The 21,058-nt window shown below is 33.1% G+C and overlaps 2 protein-coding genes across 5 annotated transcripts in view; one reads left to right on the top strand and one right to left on the bottom strand.

The window, feature by feature from the left end:
• Window positions 1-15,908, top strand: part of NEMF (nuclear export mediator factor) — a 78,556-nt gene extending 62,648 nt beyond the window's left edge. Inside the window, exons 28-34 of one of the 2 annotated variants that reach the window (XM_051977921.1) lie at window positions 1,235-1,438; window positions 3,531-3,563; window positions 5,308-5,408; window positions 5,502-5,545; window positions 5,684-5,763; window positions 5,908-6,014; window positions 15,336-15,908. In XM_051977921.1, coding sequence (XP_051833881.1) covers window positions 1,235-1,438; window positions 3,531-3,563; window positions 5,308-5,408; window positions 5,502-5,545; window positions 5,684-5,763; window positions 5,908-5,991 — 546 coding nt within the window. In that variant the 3' untranslated portion in view covers window positions 5,992-6,014; window positions 15,336-15,908. Of the gene's footprint in view, window positions 1-1,234; window positions 1,439-3,530; window positions 3,564-5,307; window positions 5,409-5,501; window positions 5,546-5,683; window positions 5,764-5,907; window positions 6,015-9,871; window positions 10,121-15,335 lie in introns of those variants that run through there. The other variant, XM_051977922.1, reaches the window with a different exon arrangement.
• The window catches only part of KLHDC2 (kelch domain containing 2), a 42,380-nt gene continuing 28,296 nt past the window's right edge, over window positions 6,975-21,058 (bottom strand). For all 3 annotated transcript variants that reach the window (XM_051977923.1, XM_051977925.1, XM_051977924.1), the window contains 11 exons: window positions 14,601-14,718; window positions 13,765-13,880; window positions 13,429-13,510; window positions 13,060-13,143; window positions 12,199-12,279; window positions 12,064-12,122; window positions 11,654-11,763; window positions 11,253-11,325; window positions 7,707-7,794; window positions 7,558-7,610; window positions 6,975-7,355 (listed from right to left, as the gene is read on the bottom strand). In XM_051977923.1, coding sequence (XP_051833883.1) covers window positions 7,232-7,355; window positions 7,558-7,610; window positions 7,707-7,794; window positions 11,253-11,325; window positions 11,654-11,763; window positions 12,064-12,122; window positions 12,199-12,279; window positions 13,060-13,143; window positions 13,429-13,510; window positions 13,765-13,880; window positions 14,601-14,718 — 988 coding nt within the window. In that variant the 3' untranslated portion in view covers window positions 6,975-7,231. The remainder of the gene's footprint in view (window positions 7,356-7,557; window positions 7,611-7,706; window positions 7,795-11,252; window positions 11,326-11,653; window positions 11,764-12,063; window positions 12,123-12,198; window positions 12,280-13,059; window positions 13,144-13,428; window positions 13,511-13,764; window positions 13,881-14,600; window positions 14,719-21,058) is intronic.

Below are 21,058 nucleotides of genomic sequence, written 5' to 3'. Positions count from 1 at the left end.
ATTTGATGAACATATACTTTATTTCCAGTTTGTTTGGTTTTTTTTAATCACAGAAAGTTCTGCTATAAATATTTTGGCATATAAGAGTACATTTTTTTAATCAATGGTTTCCTTAGGGTGAGTGTGGAGATGTATAAGCCCTATAATGGAGTTTTAAATTCAAAAGGAATAAACATCTTATTTTATTTATATAATTCCAAAATGTTTGCCTTAATTTATAGGTCTATCGGTAATACAACAGTGCCTATGTTCCCACAACTCTTCTAACACTGAAATTGCCATTTTTGGGGGACACCTTTTCCAATTTTCAGGGTATGAGGTTTATCTTCAGGATTGTTTTAATTTGCATTTCTTTTATTATTAGTTATTTGAAGCATTCTTTCATATGTCTTAATATTTTTGCATTTGTCTTTTGAGAATTGTTTATTTATATCCTCGGACCACTATTAGCTGTTGTTGTCGTACCTGTGTATTTGTTAATTGTTTACATTTCTTAGATATCACAGACTTTTATCACAGAAATTTGATAGTCTTTTCCTTCTTTTATCTTTTGTAATTGCCTCTACTGTATCTCTTCTTGGGTGAAGAATACATCCTTTACTCATAACTATGTTTATGATCTACTTCTCTTCTAATTTTTTTAGCATGATCTTTAATATCAAAGTCACCTTTCATCTCCAATTTCTGCCAGTTTTTTTTTCCAGTTTTTATTGTTATTTTAATCATTATGCATGTTTTCTATTTTGGTTCTTTTTTTTCACTGTGCATGAAATCATACAATTCCAAAGTAAGTTTTTTGTTTGTTTTTTGTTTTTGGACAAGGAAAACTTCTAGGAGCAGTAGGTGGAAATTGCAGAATTAAGTATAGACTTGATGTAAGAAAAAATTTTGACAGTTAAAAATGTACAATAATTAGTTGATTGTTGGGAAAGCTAGGTGATGTAGTGGCTAGAACACCAGCCCTGAATTCAGTAGGACCTGAATTCAAATGTGGCCTCAGACACTAACACTTCCTAGCTGTGTGACCCTGAGCAAGTCACTTAACCCCAACTGCCTCAGCAAAATTAATAATAATAACAATTAATTGGTTGCTTCTAAGTGGAAGCCTTTAAGTGGAGACTAAGTAACCAATGGCAGGGAATATTCTAGAAGGGATTTGTTGTCAGGTTTAGATTGATATTTGTAGCCTCTAAGTTCCTTTCTAGCTCTTAGGTTTTGTGATGATTAAATAAAGTCTGCAGGTTCAAGCAAAGAAGAAAAAGGAAAAAAAGGGAAGAAAGGAAAAACAGGGAAAACAAAAGAAGAGGCAACAAAGAAACAACCCCAGAAGTTCAGAAGTGAACTGAGAATTGGTGACAGAATTAAGAAAGAAACTCCTCTTGAAACTGTAATTCATGAATTACAAGAAATTACCATGGATGATCAGCCAGATGATAAGGTAAATCTTCTCATTTTAAAAATAAATTATTGTACGGAGGAGCTAGATGGTGCAGTAAAAAGAGCACTGGCCTTGGAGTCAGGACCTGAGTTCAAATCCAGCCTCTTTACAAGTCCTAACTGAAACTCTGGGCAAATCACTTAATCCCAACTGCCTTGCAAAAAAAAAAAAAAAGGCAATGAAATATATAAATGACTGTAACTTCTTATCGAATAATTATCACTACTGAAATCTGAAATTAAAAGAGACTACTGAATCAATGCTCTTTCCTAAAAGCACATTTGTTCGCTTTTTTAAAAAATAGTGAATATCTTAAATTATCTTAGGAGCTAAAGAAAGCGTTTATAGCACACCCCAGTTTTAATTTCTTATAAGAGGTAATGTAGCATCGAGGATATAAAAACAACCTAGGAGTCAATGATGATACCTACCAGGTTCAAGTCTAGCCTTTGACATATCCTGGATATGTGACCCTGGGCAAGACAATTAATGAATACTAATTCATGTCCCTGACAACTTCTAAAGTTATAAATTTCAGAATGGTTACAACTTGCTCTGGGTAAAGGGCATTCCCGGTGATATCACAAGTTCAAACAACAAAATTGTGGCTAGTATAACCTCTACAACACAGAAAGAATTGCTGAACTGAGTCCATTATATTACTGAACCTGAAATGGCTGCTGATATGCCCTTGCCTCTTTTGAGGTACAAATAGAATCATTAGCAGAAGTTGGCAAGTTTGTAAGTAGACTTTGTTTGCTCATAGGCACAACTCATCAGCATTAGTTGCACTAACATGAATGTTTTTCATCTTATAAAAATCTGATTTTTATATTTGAGATTTTTGATTAGATATTATAATGACTTTAAAATGTATTTTTTGAGGGGCAGCTAGGTGGCACAGTGGATAGAGCACTGGCCCTGAAGAGGACATGAGTTCAGCTCCAGCCTCAGATACTTAATATTTATTAGCTGTATGACCCTGGACAAGTCACTTAACCCCAATTACTCCACCCCCCAAAAAAACGTGGTTTTTGAAATTAATATGGTCCATTTGACTTTGGCTCAAATAAAAGTCAGAAAAAAATTTACTTCCTGATGTTTTTGTAGAAAGGATCATTTTATTGAAGATGACTTAGGTATATTATAAGTATACTGTTTAAAAAACTAGAAACTTAACTAAATAATAATTTAGTTTACAATTTGCACATAAAATTTTCTGGCTGTGTAAAATATCTTTGAACAAATAATTTTGTTGTCACTGTTTCTTGTGAATTTTGTAGAGAATTAAAAATTTTATAGAGAATTAAAAGTTTTGAGGAATCATTGTTCTTTGTGGCAAATTAAATTTACAATTTGCATTATAAACTACCATGTTATCAGTTCAATAGTTTCCTAGATGTATAGCAGTAGCCTTTTTTTTTTTGTTTCTTTAAAAAATGTCCTTTGGTGGTAATGAAATCAGTATTTTTGACTATTGCATTCTGATATTCTATTTTATTCTCTTGTCTGGAATCAATGTAGTTAAGGTCTATAAATGATTGATGATCATCCAATATTTAAGAATAGAATTTCTAATAAAAAAAACTTTGTTAAAATGTAAGAATTCTCTCATGAACATTGTTAGAAAAGTACCAATTTGGAAAATACACTTCTTAAGAAAATTTTCCTAGAGGCACTAATTCATTGATAGATTTTTTTGGTTGATCTTCAGATTTCACCCATATTTTTTTCATTTGGTGAATTACTCGTTATATCTTTGGTGATTAATGAAAACCATGTTAACAAAATGTTAAAAAATTTTCAGAAAGCAGTGCCTCCTTTGGTTTTACTTTCTTCCTTTAAATGGCATATTATTCTCTGAAAAATAAATTTTAAATACCAGTTCCAAATTTTTGTACCATGAAATACTTAAATTTACTGCTTTACAAAGATTAATTGCTTAATATAAACATGCCTGTCTACAAGGGTCAAATGGTGACAGCCAATTAAATAGTATGTTGTCTTGGCCGTTACATGATCTTTGGCATGGACTACAAGGGTGTGATTGTACTAACTGTAATTTTTTGTTTTGTTTACATGTCTGGAGCAGGAAGAGCAAGATGTAGACCAACAAGGAAATGAGGTATGATTTTATTGTAAGGTCAGGGAAATCAATGGGGAGTCTCACAGCACTCTCATCTGTATTCTATCAAGCTAATCAACATGTGAGCAAGGCCCTCAGATGGACCAAGAATTAGGAATTCTATGACCAACTTTCCTGTACCTTATAGATCTATTTATGTATCTTAACTTTGCTGAGTACTTAGCACCCAGTAGTCAGATTGCTCCCATAGATTTACTTCCATCATTATATTTAGTAGGCTACAATGAAAGTAGATTTTAAGTAAAAAAGGAGTGGAAATAAATTCAGCCTTTCTCACATTATCTATTATTTTGCCACTTTGAAATTATCCGCATTTTTAAAAATGAGGTACAATAACTTTCTTTAGTTAGGACTGCCCTCAGTCACTCAATGCTTCTCCCTATTTTATTGCTATTAATTAACTATAACTCTGGAGACAAAAGGTTAAAAGTAATTCTTTGTTAATTAACGGGAGTCAAGTACTAGAGCTTTTTTAAAAAATTGCAGTTTTAGTTTCAGTTCCAAATTGCTCCCCTCTCATTGAGAAAGCAAGAAAAACAAAACCCATTACATACACATACAGAGAAAACAAATTCCCCATCATCAGCCATGTTTGTACACATACATATCCCCACACCCCTCTTAGTCTGCACTCTTGAGTTCATCTCTTATGTGGAAGGTGTAACAATTTTGTTATGAATTCTTTGGAAATGTGATTGGTTGTTACATTGATCAGAATTGCTAAGTCTTCCAGAGTTTGAAATCCGAAATGTTGTTTTGATTGTAACAATTATTCTCCTGGGTCTGCTTACTTCATTTTGGATCAGTTCACAGAAATTTTCCCAGGTTTTGCTGAAACTGTACCCTTAATTATTTATTTATTTTTGTCCTTTGTTTTAAATAATATTTTATTTTCCCAAATACATGCAGAGTTTTTAACATACATTTCTGTAAAACTTTGTGTTCCATATTTTTTTCTTCCCTCCTTCCTCCCCAACACAGCAAGCCATCCAACATAAGTTAAACCTGTGAGATCCCTTCAGACATATTTCCATATTTGTTGTGTTGTTAAAGAAAAAGGAGACCAAAAGGACCCTTCATTATTTCTTATAATACAAAAGTATTTCTGTGAGCACCTTGTCTATTTTCCATTCCTTGCCACAACAGAAGAACTCCTAGACCTTTTTTCTTTCTTTTTTTTGTAGACACAGTTATGATAATTGCTGAGTGGTTTTCTTAAGGCTTTTAAAAATTATTTGCTCTTTAGATATTTTATTAATGTATTTTTCTTTTTAAAACTTATTTCCCATCTCTCCCCCTCATCACTAGAAGTTCCTTTTAACAGTCAATACTGTTACTGAATACTGCAAGTATTCCACAACTAGACAAATCCATCTCTTTGGTGTGAGGTGGCAGGCATATTTTTATTGTCAGTCTGTGAAGTTATGATTGGATAAATATTTTTAATTCAAGGCTTTTTTTTTTAATCTGTAAAAGGAGATAGGTGGACCTCTGAAGACTCAGAGATTATTTTCAGTTCTAAATTTGTGATGCTACTGTAAAACAAAGTAAACAGGCATCCTTGTAAGGATGTAAGGTACCTCCTTGGTTCTCTTTGGAGAAAACAAATCAGGTTGCACTCTCCTAAATTACATTTAACAACATAAAAATGATTTAAGGGAGATACACATTATTATAGTTTCCAATGTAAAAGTCCCATTTCAAAAGAGTTTTTGCTTTCTAGGAGAACCTGCTGGATTCTTTAACAGGACAACCCCACTCTGAAGATGTTTTGCTTTTTGCTATACCAGTATGTGCCCCTTATACCACCATGACCAACTATAAGTAAGTCACCATTAGCCTATTCAAGTTAACAAAAAAAAGTATGTCTCATAAATTGCTACACAATTTAGTGATATGTGCAATTTCTTTTTAAAGATACAAAGTGAAACTTACTCCTGGAGTCCAAAAAAAGGGAAAAGGTATTTTTGTCCTCTAATTCTTTTAGAATTATTATAGTTTCATATGGCATATAAAATTATATGCTTATTGTTTTTAAAAATGGTGATGAATGAATTGAATGGAAATCAGTTCAACTTTTTTTTCTTTTCTTTTTATAGCTGCTAAAACTGCCTTGAATACTTTCATGCATTCAAAAGAAGCAACAGCAAGAGAAAAAGATTTATTTCGCAGTGTAAAGGTGAGTTTTCTTTGATGATCTCTCTTACAGACTCTGCCTCTTATTGATATAGTCAAGTCAGATTTAAAATAGTAATTATAAATATGTTTCATGTCTATAGAATTTGAAAGTTTAAGTATAAATACAATATGTTTATATTTTTAGGACACTGATTTATCAAGAAATATTCCTGGAAAAGTGAAAGTATCTGCACCCAATCTGCTTAATGCAAAGAAGAAAAATAACTGAGATGAAATAATATATTTTGAAAGGTACTTAAATGCTCAAAGTGGCTTAGTTGCAAGTCATACTATGCATTCTACAAAACTTTTTCTCCATTTCAAATAGAAAAAAACAGTTATCGTAATTGTAAGTTTATATAAAATTTTGTACAACACTATATATATATATATATATATATATATATATATACACACACACACACACACACACACACACACATACACACACACACACACACCTATCTATTCACCTAAGTCAGTGTGAAATTTAGGTCACAAGTGAACCTTCATTTCATGTTGAAATACTGAGATAGTACATATGCTGCAGACTAAAGTTACCTTGTAACAAATGTTTTTGGAACCCGTTGGAAAAGTGTTTCTCCTAATGTTAATTACTAGTTGATTTGTATTGTAACAGAGTATTCATATGCAATATTTTCTTCTCCAGTCACTTCTGGAGTTCCTTTGAATCTGTTTATAAAAATGATTATGATTCATTGTTCCTTCTGCCTTCACCTGTTCTGCTCTCCCTAATTTATCCTATGCTGCTACCCACATCCACTGGTTTGTATCAAGCAAAAGTGTTGTATCTAAAGCTAAGGAATTACAATTACTAAAATTGTAAAATTCTCTCCTCTCTCAGAATTAGATAGATATATTTCCAACCTTTCAGGATTCTTTTGTTCAGGCCAGAAGATGATTAGTATACTCAGTTCTTAACTCATACCTGAGAAGCACTTAAAATTTTTCCAGCTGACATTTAAACTCTCTCAGGAGAGATTATGATATGATTATGTACTAACTGGGTATTCATATTCTATCATTTCCCTTCTTCATTTATGAATGATGTCAAAATCCCGTGACCTTGAAAGTTAAATTTCAATTAAACTAATTTTATCTGTTGTCTAGTTGTAAGCTTCCCTAATATTGTGAGATGATTCTATTAAGTTTATGCCCTTAATTAGAGTAATTAAATAAGAATATGTGATAGCCGTTCTTGGACTTTCTGTCCAATATGTTTATTTCTTTTTGCTCTAATAGAAGAAAATCATTTGCATTAAGTACATTTATTGCAAATATCTTCAGACACAAAAATAGGTTCTCTAGGCCATTCACATGCAAATTTAAGCCAAAAAAGCTAACAACAACACAGCTTACAAATGATGCCACTTTTTGAAATTAATTACACCTTTTAGAATTTTGCTTGTCCATGCAAGATTTATTGGAGGCATGACCAGTAGAGAGTCTTATGATCCAGATGTATTGTTACTACCAAACCTCTGATTCACACTGTGAAGTAAGTGCTTTGGAAGGCAGTTCCATGAGCTGGCTAATAAGTCTTTAAAGCAAATGACAGCTTCTAGGCTTAATCTGAAGAGAAGAAAAAAAAGGTATTCCTGTTAAAGCACACTAAATTATAATAAATTACAAGAAAAAAAAATTAAGGAGGTAAGAAAACTATATATAAGTGATGCTGCTTATTAACACCATCTCTCAAGTACCCAACTTATTTTCACAAATATTTACGAGAAATGAACCAATTAAAAATTGCATTTTTTCCCTCTTAGCTTACCTTACAAGCGATTTTGGTTGTACTGAAAACACAAGTATTTCATTACTGTGAGCCTAAAAGATTTTTAAAAAATATGTTTTAGTCACTGAATTGAGAATTAAAAAATCATCTTGGAAAAAAAATTAAAGAAAAAAGAAAACTATACGTACTGCTTTGTGCTGAGCAAGCAAGTTGTTAGCACATCCACCAAAAACAATCACTTCTCCTTCATCACTTGCACAAGCTGTATGCCATAATCTGCAAAGAACAAAACATTTCAAATTAAAAAAAAATGCCTCTCCTTCAATAAATAGTCTTTCCATCTCTTTCCCATTACACTATTGAGAATGTAAGGAAAGTGAAGTGAAGAAGTGAAGAAGCAAGCTTCCCCCTCCCCATGGCTACATTCTTATCACATCAAAATAGGAGGATAAAATTTTAAAAAACTGTTCCATAATAAAAATACACATTTCTGTCATATATATATTTAGGGGGACTAATTTTCCCCCTTTTTCTTTTAATGTTTTGATGTCAGAGACACCCTGAATGGGATCCATCTGGTTAGCATGTGATATCACATATGTAATCTATATTATTAAATAAAAAATTTCAACTAAGATACTAAACATGGATCCCATTCAGGTTATCTGTCTGAAATATGATTCCAGTTACCAATTTTGGCAGTTCTCTTTCTACATCTCTCTTCAACTGTTTCTACACTATTACAATAATCTCCTTTCAGAGATGGAGTATGATGGATGGATCGTCCACACAGCTGTCAAAATCTTAAGGCATAGTACAATTCATGTTAGTCTTTTGTAGAAAAATGTGTCACAAAGAGTTCTTAGCCTAATGTATAAAGGTCATCAACAAAAGTTCTTATCTATCCTTATATATGCTTCATATTACCCACTCTATTTTCCAGACAAACTGGACTTTATGTTCACTAAGCTTCACATTACTTCTCTTTATAAACTCTCTCTTATAACTAGAATACAGTACCTTACTTTTTCTAGTTTCAAGATTCAGTTCGGGTATCACAACTCCTAAATAACCTCTCCCTTCAAATTGCTATAATACTTTTTGGTGTCTTATCCTAGCAGATTATAAGCTTCCTCAAGGGAGACAGTTTTGTCTTTGTCACTGTAACTCCGGCATCTCACAATATCTAAGAATTGTTCATTAAATTAAAATAAGGTGAGATAAAGATAGTTTATAAAGCTTTGTGTCAACAATGAATATATCAGTTTCCAATTGTCCATTATCTTAATCTTTAAACATGGGAATAGAATGAATTGTGAATGACATTTGAAGTTTTAGAAAAATCTTTAAAAAAAAAAAGAAAAGAAAAGAAAAGAAAGAAAAATCTTTCAAAAGAAAAATGCTATCTTATTAGAACTCATCTTTCCTGTTAGTTTTTCAAAGTTTGAATTATATCATCATTCCTTATCTAGGCAAATAAGGAGGCAGGAAAAAAAATACTGAACTGCAGTTCAAAACCCGCCTGACCCTGTATGATTTATTATATGTGGGCAATTTATGGATTTAATTTCTCTATTCAAGATACAGTGCTTAGTGCTCATAAATTATGAGACAGATTTATGAAAAAAATTACATTTCAAAATCTCACCTTTTTAAAGTAGTAAAATTTTATATAAAGTGATTTTTCTGTTGTTAAGCAACTTTGAGGAGAAAGAAGAAAAGTGATCATTTTGAAAAAAGCTAGCTAGCATCAGATAATACTGGCCTTCTTTCCATTTCCAGAATCTCTCAGCTTTTGCAATTTTCACTAGCTATGCATGGTCTAGAATGTTCTCTCTCCTCATCTCTGCTTCCTGGCTTTCAGAGTCTTGGATAAAATCCTAGGTTTTACAGAAAACCTCTCAAATCTCTCAGTTATAGTGCCTTTTCTCTCAATTTTATCCTGTCTATATCTAGTTTATATCTCATTGTTTGCAAGCTGCTCCCTCTATCCCCTCCCATTATATTGTGAGCTTATTGAGTGTATGGTCTGCTTTTTGCCTCTCTATATATTCCCAGCACGAGGCACTATACTTTAACTAAATGGCAGGAATACTGAAGGTTTGGCAACAAAGAATTCCTGAAAAAAGTGGAAGGTAAGATTTCATTGAGGAAAAAAGCATTTCAAATGAATGATGAGAAATATTACACTTATCAAAAGATTAGAGTAAAAGAATGCCACACAGGAAAAGGAAGAAAAAGAAACTACAGAGATGATAGACTCCATGTCAAAAAACAGCGCATCTAATTAAGGGTGGTAAAAATATTTTTTCCTAGTGTCTTACAAATCTGGTTCCATTTGAATTTTATACAGGATATCTATCATCCATGATAGTGAATTCTTTGAAGTATATATGATCATTAAAGTTACCATTGATTTCATCTACCAAGGAATCTTCTACTCAACATATGTATGAATGGCACCGTTTTGGAAGAGATAAGGCTGAATTTAGAGCATAGATTTTAAAATTCAAGGGAACTTGGACAGAACTTGGACACTGCTTAAAATGCTTTATAATCAGCAAAGAATTTGTAAACCAATAAAAACAACTAATAGACATGAGCAAGTAGAGGTATATAGACTGGTATTAATGTATTCTCCACTGTCTTTTTTGGCATAATAATACTCTGATCTCTATATTCTTTGGGGATCTTCCTCTCTTTAAGAATGTGAAAATCAATCTGTGAGTGCCTTTTAAATTATCTGAATTTTAGCATTGATTTCCTCTATATATAAAGGAACAGAATTAGAAACACTGCCTGACCCCCTAACTTCTATAAAAAGGGGATTGATTCCACAATAGTCTTGAATCCCTAGCACCTACTCCTTTACATAAGGGACAAAGATTGAATGATGAGCTAGAAAAATCCTAACAGATCTGCTTACTGAACTTTTCCCAGTTCAATAATATCATTTACTCTGACATTTCCTCAACCTACTATTCTATATTTCTCTTCTTTTTCATTTCCCAACTGATATAATCAGTGGACCTATCTCAAATGTTTCTACCTTAATTTTAAGGTTAAATTTATTTATTTATTATTAACCTTTAAATTTATTTAACCTTTATTATCTCAATTCTAATTTTACTCAGTCTCTCTACAATTCTAGGTACTGCTGACTATCTCTCCTTCCTAGCTACTGTCTCTCATCCCTTACTTATCTTTGTTATTTATCTTGAATTTTCCTATCTAACCCTTACTCAATTTTCTTTCTTTAGCTTTTTTGGGAGGAGGTCAAAATTAACTTGCTCATAGTCACATGGCAGATATTTAAATGTCTCAGGCTATATTTGAACTCTTATCTACAAGGCCAGTCCTCTAGTCACTGTACTGCCTAGCCCCTTTATTCAATTTGCTTTACCAGTTTATTTTTAAGAAATGGTAGATGGGCAATGGTTTCCTTCTATGGCTTTATCCTGAACCTTCTTTTTGTCATTTCTATTCTCTTCTTTAGTGATTTAACTGATGAAATTGTTTCTACTTGGATCCTGGACCTTATACATCCAGCCCTAATCTCTTAAAAATCTGTTCTTAAAATGGTTGTTCAGCACTTATACCTGATTCTGTTAACTTTCCAACTCAAAACATTTTCTCCTTCCTCCCAACTTCCCTATTTCTTATGAGGATATCACCAACTTGAGATGATCCCAGTTGAAATTTGAGTTGTCCTTTAGTGTTCCGTTTGTTTATACCTTGGCTTTTCAGCATAGCTGTGTTTAAACTGCATCCATTCATTCTTATTGATCCAATAAGTCCAGGCATCACCTAATAACAAAGCCAAAGGAACAAAAAGACCCTTAAGCATATCATTTTGTTGTAAGCTGTACTTTTTCCCTCTTCATTGGAATGAATAATTAAACAAATCCCATCCATCCTTTGCAAAACTGACACTCTATGAAAATTAGACAAAAAAATATGGATAGGAAAATTAAATGCAACCTATCAAACACATCGAGGCAGAGACTCCTATTTATAAATGACTCTCTGAATTTTTTAGAACAATATATTTAATTAAATTACATTTGTTTGCATACTCTTTTCCTGTGGAAAGTTAGGGGCACACATTCTGCTCAAAAGCATCAAACGAACTTACTTAGTGGTTGTTTGTCAGTGGTAAACCCGCCAAAGAGAAAAAGATGATCTGGAGAAACTGGTGTTAAAGAATGCCAAGAACGACCAACTGGGCAGAGACCTTGTGGAATTCTGAAAAAGTAAAAAACAGTTATAATCAATCATTGCAATAATAAGAGTGTTCTAATTTTTTCTAATTTTTCTAATTTTTCTAATTTTTTCCCCACTTCCCTTTAATTAAATTACAAATTGGCATGAATTAGTGTTAGCAAATTTTTAGTTAGTAATCATAAAGATGTCCTTAAAACAGAAAGTCTAGCTAGAAAGTCTGTTTGCCTCAATAAATGATTATGATAACATTATAAAAAAATAAAACACGTACACTGAAATTATTTTTTACTTAGAAGGATTTTTCTGTTATATGTTACCTACAATTCATTCCATTCCCATGTGTCCAGATTAAGATAATGAAGATCATTCATCCTGGAGTCCTAAGTAAGGGAGGGGGAAAAAAGTTACTCTAAATAATCCAAAAGCAAACCAAAATTTAGAAAAAGATATACTCACCCGGTATCTGCCTCCAAATACAAAGCCTTTGTTTCCAACAGTAGCACAGGCATGGGCAGCTCTAGGAGAAGGAGATTTACCCTACAAAAAGCATCACACAGGAAAGCTTTGTTAACAAACTTTTAAATATAAAACTAAGCTGACAATGGAAAATGGTTGTTTCTGAGAATGGGAATACTGTTAATAGAACCATATCTGAAGCTGAGTAAATAAAAACAGTCAGTAGCAGTATTAAAGTGAAGAGACAGGAAGACTAAACCAACTGTCTAAATAAAAATTAAACCTGTACTATAAACTGGCATTTATTCATCTCAGTTTATTATTTGTTTTTTTGAACTAATGAAGAAAGAATTCTTAAAAGCTTTTTTTTCTAAATAGAAAAAATAGATTACTTAAGAATTATAAAACAAATGAATTCATTTTCAAACAACTGGGAAAAGTACTACCTGGAGAGGAAAGTGCTATATATCTTAACTTCCTGCAATATTAATGGTCTTGAGATTTGCAACAGAGAATATAGCTAGTTATCTTAATGCAGATTACCAAAAGTCTGTCATTCCAATTGCAAACTTTCCCCCCGATATCTACAGCTATTTCCCACTTTATTTCAAATAAACTCTGTAACCTTCTCATCCTATCCAACCTACTACAATCCTTTACATCCTATATAGGAAAGATAACACCAAATCTGTAGATATCAGCCACATCAATTACTCTCTTAACAACTACAAAACCAGATTATATCATATAACCAAAAAATGAAGGGAAGGGGGAAATCTTTCTTCAATCTGTTTCCTTGTACTTTATCAAAAATTGTGATTTAAAAAAAAAAAATTAGTTTAGTGTTCTGAAGCAACTTACTATAGTTATAGGCTGCCTCCAGGTAAAAGTTTCAGTGTCCAAAACATGTACATGATCGTTCCATCCTCTGGGATGACTTGAGTTCTAAATAAGATAAAAATTTAAATTTAACTGCTTTTGGCCATATTCAGTTATTTCCTAACTTTTGGTTGCCACATGCTTATCCACACTAAATTGCACACTATGAGCTCTTTAAAGGGATTATTTTTTGCCCTTTTTTGTACTCCAGTGTTGACTTCATATAATTACAGTTTGATTAACAAGATATACTAAAAATGGAAGGAAGGAAAGGGTGATGTCATCAATAATTCAGTTTGAATCAACAATCAGTTATTAATATTGAATCAAATAATTTTAAAAATCATTTACCCAAAAAGATGTTTCATCAAACTCAAAAGTTCCCAGTTGTTTGTCTTCAGGTAAATACCCATAACCTCCAAAAAATATTAGCCTGTAATATAAAAATAAGACATTTTATGAACTATACCTTCTAGCTTATTCACTAGTGATTCATTTTCTTGCATCACATTCAAAATGTTGATAAGGTAGCTTTTTGATATTTACTTCACTCAGATGAGAATGTTAACTTTTAGGTTTTTAAGGGTTAGACACTTTTTATGTTCAGTTACTATCATAGTTGATAAAGGACACATTATAAACTTAAGAGGTTTTTATGTAAACAATTCATTAATGCTCCTAACTCACTTGTTTTTATATACCCAGACACCAAGTTTGTCCTTTGATGATGGCGGCATTCCTTGACAATCAACTCTCACCCACTGTAACACTTTGTCTGTAGACCTTGAATCCAGCATGTAGAACTAGAAGAAGAAAAAAAAAATTATTTTTATTTAGGCAACTAAAATGAGGGTAAAGAGACTGGACATAATTATAGAGCAATATTACTAGTCTGAGATTTGCAACAGAATACAGCTAGGTATTTTAATGCAGATTACCAAAAGTCTGTCACTCCATCTACAAACTTTTCCCCCAATATCTACAGCTATTTCCCACTTTATCTCATTTAAACTCTGTAACCTTCTCATCCTATCCAATTACTACAATCCTTTACATCCTATACAACCTACTATTACTTCCTTTCACTGACGTTGGCAGAGCTAGTTTCTTTTTTCCTCCAAATTGTGTCAAAAAGCATGTTATTACTCCCTCACAGAACTGTGTAGAAAATGCTTTGTAAATTAGTGCTTTACACCTATGTATTATAATACTCTATTATAAAAATGGTACACTAACATTGAATTATAAGGAATAAAACTACCTCCAAAATAAATTTTAGTTTAACCAGTAGATAATACACAGATATTTATTTTATCAGGGTTTTTTGTTTTGTTTTGTTTTTTAAGGCTGAAAGTATAAATTTTTGCAGCCAAAATACTAAAGATAATCATGTTAAATTAAAGAAAAATGGTAGACTAATAAATCCTTTAACTTTACTTGAACAACCTAAAAAAACTGGTGTCCACAAACTTAATGCTTCTAAACAAGGGAAAAGAGAATTTTATTTTCTTGAAATCACTAACCTTATTAGTATTGCCTCTCGAATGATGTCCTCCAAATAAGTATAGCACCCTATCTACACAAACAGCACAACTCCCTGACATAGAAGGAGGAACATCACCTTCAGTATTTTTCTTCGTCCTGATAGGAAATAAAAAAATCTGAATATTAGTTATCTTTCCAAAAAAAGATAGGACAAATAAGGAAACTATTTTAGAGACATCAGTTTTTTAAACCTGACATTTTCCCTATACAGTTGGGAAGAAATACTTCTACAATCAAAGTTGAGAGAAGGGACCTCAGTGACCATACTCAATAAATCTCTTCAGTTTTTTCCCCCAGTGTATTTTTCAATGCATTTCTGGCTGCTTCTATACCTTATCCATATCCTTCCATAAGTTTACCGTCAAGGAGTGCATATAATATGCTATCCTGTTACGCTGGCTATTTATACCTGTCATCTCTCTGGCCTTTCCCTGATGACATCTTTTATGCATGTTTTTCAAATATTCTCAATGGTTATATGCTATTCATAAACACCAAGCATCTCTTCATTGGTCTCTATAGATCATACTTTGCAGTCAAGAATATTCTGTCTTAAGGCCATAGAGCAACACTAGTAGAAAGGTTTTTAAAAGAAGGCTTTGTGAGACCTAACTCAGTTTCAATTGATCAATGATGGACAGAAGCAGCTATACCCAAAGAAAAAACACTGGGAAATGAATGTAAACTATTTGCATTTTTGTTTTTTTTCCCAGGTTATTTTTACTTCTGAATCCAATTCTCCCTGTGCAACAAGAGATCTGTTCGGTTCTGTATACATATATTGTATCTAGGATATACTGCAACATATTTAACATATATAGGACTGCTTGCCATCTAGGGGAAGGGGTGGAAAGGGAGAGGGGAAAAATCAGAACAGAAGTGAGTGCAAGAGATAATGTTGTAAAAAATTACCCTGGCATGGGTTCTGTCAATAAAAAATTATTATAAAATAATTAAAAAAAAAAAAAAAAAAAAGAAGGCTTTGTTCAGTAAAATTTTAGGGGTCAACAAAACAGCTTTGCAATTTCCTTGGAACAATTCGGTCCTTTTCCATTCTTGTTCAATATTGAGCCTTTTAAAACATACTTTTAAAAAAAATGTTTCAAGAGCAGAAACTGGCAAAGATGGTGAATAAGAAGAAACAATACAACCTAACTGCTCTCTTCCCTGACTTCTCCAACGAAAATCAAAAAAAGCAAACTAGATTTTTTTCCTGCCTACATCAGCAAAGAGTTAGAGGCCTGCAAGCTCTGGGCTGATGGCCCATTCAGGAAGGTATAAAAAGATTCTTCTAGCACAGAGACCACACTAGGACCTGCAGCTATATGTAATGGCAAAAAAGAATTCTAGCTCTTAAGGTAACTTAGGATGAATACCTAACAAGCAGCAGAGTAAGACCTAGTAGTACCTGTATCTCTCATATCAGACTAAACTGATGGATAGGAGGGGGTGGGGGTAAGGAGTTATGTCTAGCCTAAGACTTTACAAGTGGCTAGATCTATCTATAATATGTTTGCAAACAGTTTGGTGTACAAATCTGATTAAAATTGAGTGTTAAGAATTTAAGCTAGCTCCACCTAACTGAAGGGGCTAGGGCCAACAGTCTACTAGAATTCCAAGCCTGCAATTTCAAGCATGCAATTGGATCACCCAGGCTAAAAGCAGGATGGAAGTCTGAAAGGCTCAAGGTTAAGGAATAGCAGTTATCAAGCCTATACTTAAATTGGAGTAAGATGAAAGTACTGAAATCATTATTGATCAGAGAAATGCAAATTAAGATAACTCTGAGATACCACTACACATGTCAGATTGGCTAAGATGACAGGAAGAGATAATGATGAATAGTGGAGGGGATGTGGGAAAATTGGAACACTGATACATTGTTGGTGGAATTATAAACGAATCCAAACAATCTGGAGAGCAATTTGGAACTAGGCTCAAAAAGTTATCAAACTGTGCATACCCTTGGATCCAGCCAAAGAGATACTAAAGGAGGGAAAGGGACCTGTATGTGCCAAAATGTTTGTGGCAGCCCTCTTGGTAGTGGCAAGAAACTAAAAACTGAGTGGATCCCCATCAATTGGAGAATGGCTGAATAAATTATGGTATATGAATGCTATGGAATACTATTGTTCTGTAAGAAACGACCAGCAGGATGATTTTAGAGAGGCTTGAAGAGACCTACATGAACTGATGCTAAGTGAAATGAACCAGAGATCATTATACATGGCAACAACAAGACTATACAATGGTCAATTCTGATGGAAGTGGCTCTCTTCAATACTGAGATGATTCAAACTAGTTCCACTTGTGCAGTGATGAAGAGAGCCATCTATACCCAAAGAGAGAACCATGAGAATAGTGTGGAACACAACATAGCACTCTTCCTTATTTTATTTGCTCGCATTGTATTTTTTCTCAGTCTTTTTCTTCCTTCTTTATCTGATTTTTCTTGTGCAACAATATAATTGTGTAAATATGTACATATATCGGAGCTAACATGTATTTCAACATATTTAATATGTATTGGAATACCTGCCATCTGGGGCGGGGATGGGGGGCAAGGGGCAATGTTAGAAAAATTACCCATGTATATATATGCTTTGAAAATAAAAAGCTTCAATTTAAAAAAAAAGGTACTGAACAGCTTCTAGGATTTTTGAAGAATATCGTATTTAAAACCCAAAGAATACAGCAGCAGAGATAGAAAATGATCCAGTCATTCTGGGAAACACTTTATAACTATATCCAAAGATCATTAAGCTCTCCTTTAATATTTTCTCACAATTACATGTATAACATTTTTTAACATTAGTTTTTGAAAATTTTTGACTTCCAAATTCTTTGTTTACTTCCCCCTCTTAGGAGGCAAACAATTTGATATAGGTTATATGTGTGCAGGCATGCAGAACATTTCCATGTTAGTCATGTTGCAAAAGAAAAACAAAGTAACGAAAAAAATATGCTTCAATCTGCATTCAAGTTCCATCAATTCTTTCTCTGGAGATGAATAACATCATAAATCTTTCTTTCTTTTTTTTTTTTTTTTAATAATTTTAACTTTTTATTGACAGAACCCATGCCTGGATAATTTTTTACAACATTATCCCTTGCACTCACTTCTGTTCCGACTTTTCCCCTCCTTTCCTCTACTCCCTCTCCTAGATGGCAAGCAGTCCTATACATGTTAAATAGGTCACAGTATATCCTAGATACAATATATGTGTGCAGAACCAAACAGTTCTCTTGTTGCATGGGAAGAATTGGATTCAGAAGGTATAAATAATCTGGGAAGAAAAACAAAAATGTAAACAGTTTGCATTCATTTCCCAGTGTTCTTTCTTTGGGTGTAGCTGCTTCTGTCCATCATTGATCAATTGGAACTGAATTAGATCTTCTCTTTGTCGAAGAAATCCACTTCCATTAGAATACATCCTCATACAGTATCATTGTTGAGGTATATAATGATCTCCTGGTTCTGCTCATTTCACTTAGCATCAGTTCATGTAAGTCTCTCCAAGCTCCTCTATATTCATCTCATTATAAATCTTTCAGAACTGTCTTGGTCACTGTATTGCTGAGAATACCTAAGTCATTCATGGTTGATCATCATACAATATTGCTGTTACTATATACACTGTTCTCTTGATTCCATTCATTTCACTCTGCAGAAGTTCATGTAAGTTTTTCCAAGATTAAACTCCTAATTTAAACCAGAACCACTACCAGGGTCCATAGTCCAAGAAGATCAAAGTAAGAGGAAAAGGATCCAAATGGACAAGAAAATTTGGGAGTAGCTCATTTTATACTGGGAAATGGCTAAGTAAATTAAAATATATAATATATAATAGACTATTACTGCACTATTAAAAAAAATGAAAGTTTTAGAAAAGCTGGGGAACAGCTTTTGGGGTAAGAATTCACTATTTGACAAAAACTACTGAGAAAATTGGAAACTAGTATGCTACAAACTAAGCATTGACCCACACTTAACACCATATATCAAGATGGGGTTGAAATAAGTTCATGATCTAGACATAAAGAATGAGATTATAAATAAATTAGAAGAACATAGGATAGTTTACCTCAGACCTATGGAGGAAGAAGGAATTTGTGACCAAAGAAGAACTAGAAATTATTGATCACAAAATAGAAAATCTTGATCATATTAAGTTAAAAAGTTTTTGTACAAACAAAACTAATGCAGACAAGATAAGAAGGGAAGCAATAAACTGAGAAAACATTTTTTCAATCAAAGGTTCCGATAAAGACCTCATTTCCAAAATATGTAGAGAATTGACTCAAATTCATAAGAGATCAAGCCATTCTCCAATTGACAAATGGTCAAAGGATATGAACAGACAATTTTCAGACAAAGAAAATGAAACTATTTATAGTCATATGAAAATCTAAATTATTATTGATCAAAGAAATGCAAATTAAGACAACTCTGAGATACCACTACACACTACTTAAATTGGCTAAGATGACAGGAAAAGATAATGACAAATGATGGAGGGGATATGGGAAAACTGGGACACTGAAACATTGTTGGTGGAATTGTGAACGAATCCAAAAATTCTGGAGAGCGATTTGGAACTATGCTCAAAAAGTTATCAAACTGTGCATATGCCTTTGATCCAGCAGGTAAGTTATTGCTGAGTTTATATCCCAAAGAGATCATAAAGAAGAGAAAGGGACCCAGATGTGAAAAAATGTTTGTGGCAGCCCTTTTTGTAGTGGGTAGAAACTGGAAACTGAATAGATGCTCATCAATTGGAGAATGGCTAAATAAATTGTGGTATATGAATGTTATGGAATATTATTGTTCTGTAGGATAATTTCCAGCAGGATGCTTTCAGAGAGGCCTGGAGAGACTTACGTATGAACTGATACTAAGTGAAATGAAATCATTATACACTTCGACAAAATACTATATGATGATCAATTCTGATGGACATGGCTCTCTTCAACAATGAGATGAACCAAATCAGTTCCACTTGTTCAGTAATGAAGAGAGTCAGCTATACCCAGAGAGAGAATTATGGGAAATGAGTATAAATCACAACATAGCATTTCCACTCATTGTTATTGTTTGCTTGCATTTTTATTTTCCTTCTCAAGTTTTACTTTCTTTCTACATCTGATTTTTCTTGTGCAGCAAGATAACTGTATAAATATGTATACATATATTGTATTTAACATATACTTTAAGATATTTAACATGTATTTAACTACTGCTATCTAGAGGAGGGGGTGGGAAGGAGGGGAAAAGTTGGAACAGAAGGTTTTGCAAGTGTCGTTTTTTTTTTTTTTTTTAATTCTTATTTAATAATTACTTTATATTGACACTCGTTTCTGTTCCAATTTTTTTTTTTCCCCCTCCCTCCCTCCACCCCCTCCCCTAGATGGCAAGCAGTCCTTTATATGTTGGATATGTTGCAGTATATCCTAGATACAATATATGTTTACAGAACCGAACAGTTCTCTTGTTGCATAGGGAGAATTGGATTCAGAAGGTATAAATAACCCGGGAAGAAAAACAAAAATGCAGATAGTTCACATTCGTTTCCCAGTGTTCTTTCTTTGGGTGTAGCTGCTTTTGTCCGTCATTTATCAATTGAAACTCAGGTCTCTTTGTCAAAGAAATCCACTTCCATCAAAATATGTCCTCATACAATATCGTTGTCGAAGTGTATAATGATCTCCTGGTTCTGCTCATTTCACTTAGCATCAGTTCATGTAAGTCTCGCCAGTCCTCTCTGTACTCATCCTGCTGGTCATTTCTTACAGAACAATAATATTCCATAACATTCATATACCACAATTTACCCAGCCATTCTCCAATTGATGGGCATCCATTCATTTTCCAGTTTCTGGCCACTACAAACAAGGCTGCTACAAACATTTTGGCACATACAGGTCCCTTTCCCTTCTTTAGTATTTCTTTGGGATATAAGCCCAATAGAAACACTGCTGGATCAAAGGATATGCACAGTTTGATAATTTTTTGGGCATAATTCCAGATTGCTCTCCAGAATGGTTGGATTCGTTCACAACTCCACCAACAATGCATTAGTGTCCCAGTTTTCCCACATCCCCTCCAACATTCATCATTATTTTTTCCTGTCATCTTAGCCAATCTGACAGGTGTATAGTGGTATCTCAGAGTTGTCTTAATTTGCATTTCTCGGATCAATAATGATTTGGAACATTCTTTCATATGAGTGGTAATAGTTTCAATTTCATCCTCTGAAAATTGTCTGTTCATATCCTTTGACCATTTATCAATTGGAGAATGGCTTGATTTCTTATAAATTTGAGTCAGTTCTCTATATATTTTGGAAATGAGGCCTTTATCAGAACCTTTAACTGTGAAAATGTTTTCCCAGTTTGTTGCTTCCCTTCTAATCTTGTTTGCATTAGTTTTATTTGT

The sequence above is a fragment of the Antechinus flavipes genome, chromosome 2 (genome assembly GCF_016432865.1).
Source record: "Antechinus flavipes isolate AdamAnt ecotype Samford, QLD, Australia chromosome 2, AdamAnt_v2, whole genome shotgun sequence".
Classification (NCBI taxonomy): Eukaryota; Metazoa; Chordata; class Mammalia; order Dasyuromorphia; family Dasyuridae; genus Antechinus; species Antechinus flavipes.
The sequence above is the reverse complement of the archived record's forward strand: the minus strand, read 5'-3'. Positions and strand labels throughout refer to the sequence as shown.